Source organism: Manacus vitellinus, unplaced genomic scaffold (assembly GCF_001715985.3).
Source record: "Manacus vitellinus isolate BGI_N305 unplaced genomic scaffold, ASM171598v3 scaffold_32_pilon, whole genome shotgun sequence".
NCBI classification, from domain to species: domain Eukaryota; kingdom Metazoa; phylum Chordata; class Aves; order Passeriformes; family Pipridae; genus Manacus; species Manacus vitellinus.
The window spans coordinates 6935512-6942367 of NW_021940460.1; the positions used below are offsets into that span (position 1 = coordinate 6935512).

At 57.6% G+C, this 6856-nt stretch overlaps 3 protein-coding genes and 2 non-coding genes across 5 annotated transcripts in view; 4 read left to right on the forward strand and 1 right to left on the reverse strand.

The window, feature by feature from the left end:
• Window positions 1-6: 6 nt before the first annotated feature.
• Window positions 7-2283, forward strand: RPL23A (ribosomal protein L23a). Its single transcript, XM_018076783.2, has 5 exons — window positions 7-61; window positions 431-611; window positions 904-1080; window positions 1733-1802; window positions 2217-2283. Exons 1-5 carry the CDS (start codon window positions 37-39, stop codon window positions 2229-2231), a joined length of 468 nt encoding a protein of 155 aa, XP_017932272.1. The 5' UTR covers window positions 7-36; the 3' UTR covers window positions 2232-2283.
• LOC112841193 lies at window positions 761-833 on the forward strand. Its single transcript, XR_003212819.1, has one exon. It is a non-coding gene; the product is annotated as a small nucleolar RNA Z17 (small nucleolar RNA).
• LOC112841192 lies at window positions 1596-1662 on the forward strand. Its single transcript, XR_003212818.1, has one exon. It is a non-coding gene; the product is annotated as a small nucleolar RNA SNORD42 (small nucleolar RNA).
• A 2673-nt stretch (window positions 2284-4956) lies between the features above and the next one.
• Window positions 4957-6850, reverse strand: TLCD1 (TLC domain containing 1). Its single transcript, XM_008930444.3, has 4 exons — window positions 6784-6850; window positions 6548-6630; window positions 6139-6221; window positions 4957-5722 (listed from the first exon to the last, which is right to left on the reverse strand). Exons 3-4 carry the CDS (start codon window positions 6139-6141, stop codon window positions 5327-5329), a joined length of 399 nt encoding a protein of 132 aa, XP_008928692.3. The 5' UTR covers window positions 6142-6221; window positions 6548-6630; window positions 6784-6850; the 3' UTR covers window positions 4957-5326.
• The window catches only part of NEK8 (NIMA related kinase 8), a 13672-nt gene continuing 12976 nt past the window's right edge, over window positions 6161-6856 (forward strand). Inside the window, exon 1 of the mRNA XM_018076802.2 lies at window positions 6161-6278. Coding sequence (XP_017932291.2) covers window positions 6181-6278 — 98 coding nt within the window. The 5' untranslated portion in view covers window positions 6161-6180. The remainder of the gene's footprint in view (window positions 6279-6856) is intronic.

Sequence of the window (6856 nt, forward strand, 5' to 3'; positions counted from 1 at the left end):
GCGCGGGAGACCCCTTTCGGCTTCCTGCCGGCCAAGATGGCGCCCAAGGCGAAGAAGGAGGGTGAGGGCGCGGGGCGAATGTTCCGTGTGTGAGGGGGTGCGGGACGGTGTGAGGGACCCCACGGGGTGCGGGTGTATACGGAGGGAGGCGGGCTGAGCGGGGCGGGGAGAATGAGGCAGGGTTGCGGCGCAGTGCTGGGTGCGGGCACGTGGAGGTGGCAGGATAGGCCTGCCCGGTTCTCTGAGGGAGGTGTCCCCATCTTGGTGAGGGAAGGACTAAATGCCTCTTTCCTCTGGGGAATTGGTTTGTTCGGGGGGGGAGGAGGGAAATACTAACGCCACTGGGCGTTTTGTGGTTCATTTTGGTTGGGTGAGGTCCTGCTCATTGACGAGGGGAAGCCGTGCCCGGCTCACTGAGGTGTCTCCATAGCTGTGCCTCCGAAGACAGAGGCGAAGGCAAAGGCGCTGAAGGCCAAAAAGGCCGTTCTCAAGGGGGTCCACAGCCACAAGAAGAAGAAGATCCGCACGTCACCCACCTTCCGCAGGCCCAAGACCCTGCGGCTGCGGAGGCAGCCCAAGTACCCCCGGAAGAGCGCCCCACGGAGGAACAAGTACGTGTGGGTTGTTGGGCTCTGCCCTGCTGCGGGGTTTGGGAGCAGCCCCGGGGGTGGGCTGGTGTGGGGACCTCCCTCTCACCTGGTCACACTTTGTCAGTGTGCTCAGCCACATGTTGGTGGCAGAACACTGGAGGGATGTTTGGGGTGCAGGTGATGATTTCAAGCGACCAAAGCCTGAGAGTTTGTGATTATAACTTTTTTGGCGACTGATGCACCCCAGACAAAGCCCCCAAAGTGCAGAGAAGCACCTGCCATCCCTCTGCTAAGCACAGGGTCTCTCCTGCAGGTTGGACCATTATGCCATTATCAAGTTCCCTCTGACCACAGAATCAGCCATGAAGAAGATCGAGGATAACAACACTCTGGTTTTCATTGTCGATGTCAAGGCAAACAAGCACCAGATCAAACAGGCTGTGAAGAAGTTGTATGATATTGATGTGGCCAAGGTCAACACATTGATTAGGTGAGAAGTGGGATAAAAACATGTCACTGGTGGGTGTGAGGTGCTTCAAAAGAAGCATTTTTCAGCTGAAAGTGGGAGTGTGTGAGTTTCAGCAGCTGAGGGAACTCTCAGGAGGAGAGGGACAAAGCTATGTAGCAATGGCCTCTCCAGGACAAGAGGAAATGGCCTCCATCTCTGCCAGAGGATGTTCAGGTTGGACATCAGGAGGAATTTCTTCACGGAAAGGGTTTTTAAACATTGGAATGGGCTGCCCAGGGAGGTGGTGGAATTGCCATCCCTGGAGGTGTTTAAGAAATGACTTAGTGCCATGGTGTAGTTGACAAGTTGGTGATTGATCTAAGGTTAGACTTGATGGTCTCAGAGGTCTTTTCCAACCTAAATAATTCTGTGATTTCAGTGTTAAAAGTTTTGAAACATGCAAGTTGTGAGGGAGCACAGCTTGATGGAAGTGGGAGGTGTTGGCAGACCAGAGGGTCAGCTTTGTCAGGGGTCTCTTCCAACACCCAGGGAGTCCTGTGCAAATGATGTAAACTTCAATTCCACTGAGTAACAGTGATGTTTCCAAAGGAACCACTGATGCACATGGGAACAGTGGGAAAGCAGAGCAGGTGAGAGGAGTTGGCTCTGTTCTGATGCCTCGTGTTCCCTCTAGGCCTGACGGAGAGAAGAAGGCTTATGTCCGACTGGCTCCGGATTACGATGCACTGGATGTGGCCAACAAGGTGAGACATCTTTGAAGCTTTACTGCTCCCTGTTGGTTGTCTTATGTCTCCCTCGCTGATTGTTCTTCCTGCTGTGCATGTGAGGTACTTGTGCTTCAAGTATGGTGGCACTTCTGTGTCCCTGTAGCCAGGATCTGAGTGTTCAGGAGCACAGCCACATTCCATGTCAGTTCAGTCCTCAAGGTAGCAGGAGGCAGTGGTGGTAGAAATTGGAGTAGGAGAATGTACGAGGATCACTCTGGAATAAACATACAAAGTGGATGTGTAAGGCTTTTGGGCAGGTCTGGGAGGAAGAAGTTGTCCTTGGAGGACAGGCATCCTGGGGAGATGCAGCTGTGGCAAAAATGTCTGAGGTAGAGACTCTGCCTTTTTGCCACCATAACATCTGTTTTAACATCCTTTGCTTCTTTCCAGATTGGAATCATCTAAACTGCATCTGCCGAGGACTGTACAGACATGATAATAAACCTTCTTACACCACTGAGGGCTCTTGCGTTTTGTGACAGCATAACCAGTGTGAAAGAGAGCACTCAGCAAACTTTGGGGCTTCATTTTGGTGAAGGGGGTTCCTCCCTCTGTTCCTGGCAGTGGGTGGGCAGAGCCAACTGCTCCATGAGAGGATCTTGCAGGGGGCAGCGCTGTCCTGCTCAGGGGGTCTCCAAGATCACTCACCTCTGCTGTGGGTGAACATGAGGTGAAACCTCCCCTAAATCTCAAATATCTATATTTACCCCAAGACCTCTGGTGTTCTCCAGGATTTCCTTGTACAGTGTAATTAGGATGTGTTTGTAATCAGTGCTTTTGGTGTCCTGCGTTGCTTTCTTGTGGAGCAGACCGTGGGAGGTAGGTGGTGACCACAGCAAAAACCTGTCAGTGGCTCAGATCTGGCACAAGTGACCTCTGACACCATTTTACGAGTGTATCAGCTCTCTGCTTATGCTGCAGGTTCACTTGAAACCCTCACAGCTAATCCAGCAGCAGAGGCTTTGTGTTTTTTTCTGGCACAATCCCTGCTCCATGTGCTGCAGCGTGTGAGTTTCCCTGCTGCTGTTCCTCACAGGGTTCACCATCCTCTGGGCTGTTTCCAAATGCTGCTGTTGCTGCCTCTGCAGTGTTTGGCTTTAAGTTTGTAGGTGGAACCGGCTTTTAGAGTGCTTGGAGTCAGGAGGATGTGGAGCACTGGGTGAGCAGGGAACAGGAGAGTTACGGAAAAGCCTTTAGGGGTACTTGAGCTTAAATACATAGACTTGACTGAGAAAGATGATGAAAGCTGTGACCAAATATTGATTGGGGCTAATTGAGCTCTTGAGCAGTGGGACACAGAGTTCCTTCGGGCCTCTCGTGGAGAGTGTCGGATTCCCGGGGTGGTGGTTTGCAGTGTGAGGGATGGTGGTGGGTGGAAAAAGGGGAGTGGATGCTGTGGGTGGGCAGCAGCAGGGTCCCCTGAGCCCCAGGCCACCTCTTTATGTGTAGTCACCCCAAGAAAGATGCAAGGGGAGAGGTGCCCCTCTTGTAGCAACGCTTGGTGTCACTGGTGGGTGGAGAGTGGGTATGGAGAGCCAGGATGTGCAGCAGCAGGAGGCTGGGAGGGGTTCCACATCAGCATGACTTGCATTCAGCCCTGACCTTGCCTCAACTCAGCCCAGTGGCTGCTGCCCTGGCACTTCACTTGCCTTTTGCTCCCGGCTGGCAGCTGGCCTGATCCACAGCTGCCCCAGCCTGGACAGCACTGCAGTGCTGGGAGATGCTCCTGCTGGAAGCCAGGAAACAGTGGGGATCCCTGCTCCCTGCTTTGGGAAACTCTCATGCCTGGCCCTTCCACACTGCTTTAAGGACAGTGGAAGCATGGGCTGGTCATCTGAGCCTGTAAACTGCTGGGGCAGAGCTGTGTCTGCTCCATGTGGAGAGTCAAGGGGGAAGGGGCAGCAATCAGGGTGAGGGGAAACTAAGATCTGGACTTGATTGTGCAGGGTATTTGCAGATGGAATTGGTGCAGAGAGGTCACGGGGCTTAAGCTGCAGCTGGAAGACACATAGCTGTCAGGATATGCTGCTGAGCATAAGGCTGTGCCCTGCCAGGGCTGCTGAGCTCCTGCTTTGAGGAAGGAGGGAACGAGGCAGTGGATTTAGAGCTGGCAGAGGTCCCTGCCCACACAGTGTCCTGGGTATCATGTCCCTGTCCCAGCTGCCTAGCTGTTCCTGGCACACACCCCCTGCCACAGTGCCAGTACACACCAGGGAGTCCCAGCAGGATCCTGATCCTTTGAGGTGTCTCCCAGCTCTCTGGAGGGAAGGGTGATTCCCCCACTGCTTCCCCTTCACCAGCTTATTTCAGCCACAGTGCCTGTCTCTGCCTCAGCTGGGCTGGTGAGGGGGTGGGTGGGACAGATCCTGCCTGGAGCAGGGGCTGGACAGGAGTCCCTCTAAGCCCCGCTGCTAATTCCGATCCAGTGCGATCCTGGAGCTGTCTCGTCACCAAGATTTGCCTCCCTGATGCTCCGGTGCTCCACAGGACTGGCTGGGCCAGTTCTGGCCCCACTCCCCTGGGGAGCTGAACCCTCTCCTCTCCTCCCACTGTTCTGGGGGAGCTGCTGGAGCCATCCTGGTCCTGTGGCTGCAGGAGAGGGCTCAGCACACTCACGGGGCTGCAGCTGCGCTGTGCTGGTGAAGATTGCTCTGGGGGGATGCGAGCATGCAGCAGTCTTCCAGGAAGAGCCCATGGCCTCAGATGGCTTTTCCATGCCAGCTCCACTTCACGTGGCTGCCGGGTGAGTCACGTAGCCCAGACAGGCTCCTTGCCGCCACAAGGCTTGGTACCTCTCCTGGCTCCTTTCAGCTCTTCCCTGCACAGCCCTGGGTCTCTGGAAGAGCACAGGAGTAAGGAAGAGGAGGGGAACCCATCCATGAGAGGGATGGGGTCTTTCTGTTTAAGGCTCAGCCAGGCTGGTAGGACCCACGGGGGCTGGAGTTCATCCCTGGAGGGTCCCTAGAACAAAGAGGACTGGAGAAATGTGCTGTCTTTGCCCCTGAGGACTGCCAGCCCTCTGCTGGGAATGGGGCACATCCTTTCCCACAGCCCTGTCCCCCCAGCCTCTCCCTGACCCAGGGGAGTCCCTGGCCCGCTCTGCCCCACAGAAGAGCCAGCCCAGGTGTGCTGCGGCAGCAGTTAACAGACTGATTTTAATGCACATAACACCCAACATCACCATGGGAGGGACTCGTCCCTTCCCTCGCAACCCTCCCAGGCCATCAGCTGTCAAGTGCAGCCACCCCTGGCCCTCCAGCTGCCCATGTGGAAACTGGCTTGGGCTGCTTCTCCATTGGCCGTGCCCCTGGCTTTGGCAGCATCCCCGTGGCTCGGCGAAGCTGTCGGGCTGGTCCAGCAGGGAAGTGCTTTTAGGCAGCAGAGCAGGTGAAGGCAGGGCCTGGGGCCTGGGAGCGAGCCCTAAGGCACATCAGAGCAGGTTTGGAGAGGCCAAAAACCTCCAGGAGCCGGAGCCCAGGTTCCCCCTCGGTGCACATGTCTCAGTCTATCAGAAACTTCTCACCGTCCACATCTCTCCCCGCAGAGCCCTTGCGCAGGGAGGGGAAAAAATCGGAGCGGAGGAGGCGGGAGAAGTACATGAGGATCATGGCATCGAGCAGCAGGAGGTTGGCAGTGAGGAAGGCACCCTGGCCCTGCACCTCCACGTAGCGGAGGAAGTACCAGGTGAGGTAAGCCTGGGGTGCCAGGCGGAAGGCGAAGTACATCACCAGGTTGATGTACTTGTTGGCCTCGTAGAGCGCCGGGGAAGGCACGTTGCTCATCTTCAGCAGCATGCGGACGGTGAGGAAGATGTTGCTCACCTCCACCAGCAGCAGCAGCACGGCTGCCACCAGGAAGCGGCCTGTGATGATGAGTGAGACGAAGGCAGAGATGGCCTGGGACACACACACAGAGCAGGGTCAGCCCTGGCAGAGGCGAGTTCTTCCCCACCAGGGTCTGGGCATGTGCAGTGCTCTTCCCCCCCAACCAGAGATCCCAGCAGCCCCCCAGGGAAAACCAGCCTGGAGAGCCAGATCCCCCAAGAGCAGTTACACCTCCCTGCGCTGGGGAGCTGGGATGAGACTCCAGCCTCTTCTCTCTCCCAGCACAGCAGCCTGTCTGGCTCCCAGCGCTTGGAGCTGATGCTGGCAGGTATCCTGCCCTGCCAGGCGCCCTCGCCTTGTTGATGCAGAGCCTACCTGGCAGCCAGGGCGAGGCAGAGGGAAGGGCTCTGGCTTGCCCGGCCATAGCATAGGAAACCTGGGTGGGCTGAGCCCCGGGGTGCATAGCCCCCCGTGCTGGCTGTACTCACCATGGCATGGTGCACCAGGTACTCCCAGGACGAGCGGGACTGATGGTTGAAGATGATGTCAAGGGTGTCGTGGATGAAGTAGCCTGTGGGATGAAGGAGAGCATTGAGGGGGTCTGGCTTGTGCACCATGACCCGCTGTGGTAAGCAGGAGCGGCGAGGAGGAGAGTGGTGTGATTGTGCTCCAGATGTCAGAAGCACCTCCACCCCGTCTGGGCACGGAGACGCGGCTGTTCCCCAGGGGGTTGGCAGCCTGCGGGCCCCACGCTTGTGATTCAGGCAGGAGGCACGGAGAGCTGCCCAGCCCTTGAGCCGGGGGCTCGTCCCGAGCCTGCATGCCGGGCGAGGCTGAGCAGGGAGTGGGCAGAGCCCGGTGGGGTGGCTGCGGCCATTGCCCTGCCCGGGTCCTTACCTGAGGAGAAGCAGACCAGCAGGTGCCCTGAGACGCTATAACCGTCCTGGATGTCGGAAAGCAGCTCCGGGGAGTGCCAGAGGCTGGTGGTGAGAAGGAAGGGGGTCAGCCTGGGCGCCGGGATGAGGGACACGGCGGGGCAGGGGACCCACTATCCCCTCCCCTGGAGGCACCGCCGGGGTCGCGCTCCCACGGGGCGCGCCGTGCCCACCCTCCCCGCGCGCGGCGCCCGGTACCTGAAGAGGGCCCACAGCCCGGCCAGCACGGAGTGCGCGAAAGACACCAGGAGGTTCCTCCAGCGCCAGACGC

Excerpts from the sequence above, each read along its gene's own strand:
- RPL23A (XM_018076783.2), top strand. The coding sequence starts at position 37 with ATGGCGCCCAAGGCGAAGAAGGAGG. Across the intron at positions 62-430 it reads GCCCAAGGCGAAGAAGGAGG|CTGTGCCTCCGAAGACAGAG; the intron begins GTGAGGGCGCGG and ends GTGTCTCCATAG. Across the intron at positions 612-903 it reads AGCGCCCCACGGAGGAACAA|GTTGGACCATTATGCCATTA; the intron begins GTACGTGTGGGT and ends TCTCTCCTGCAG.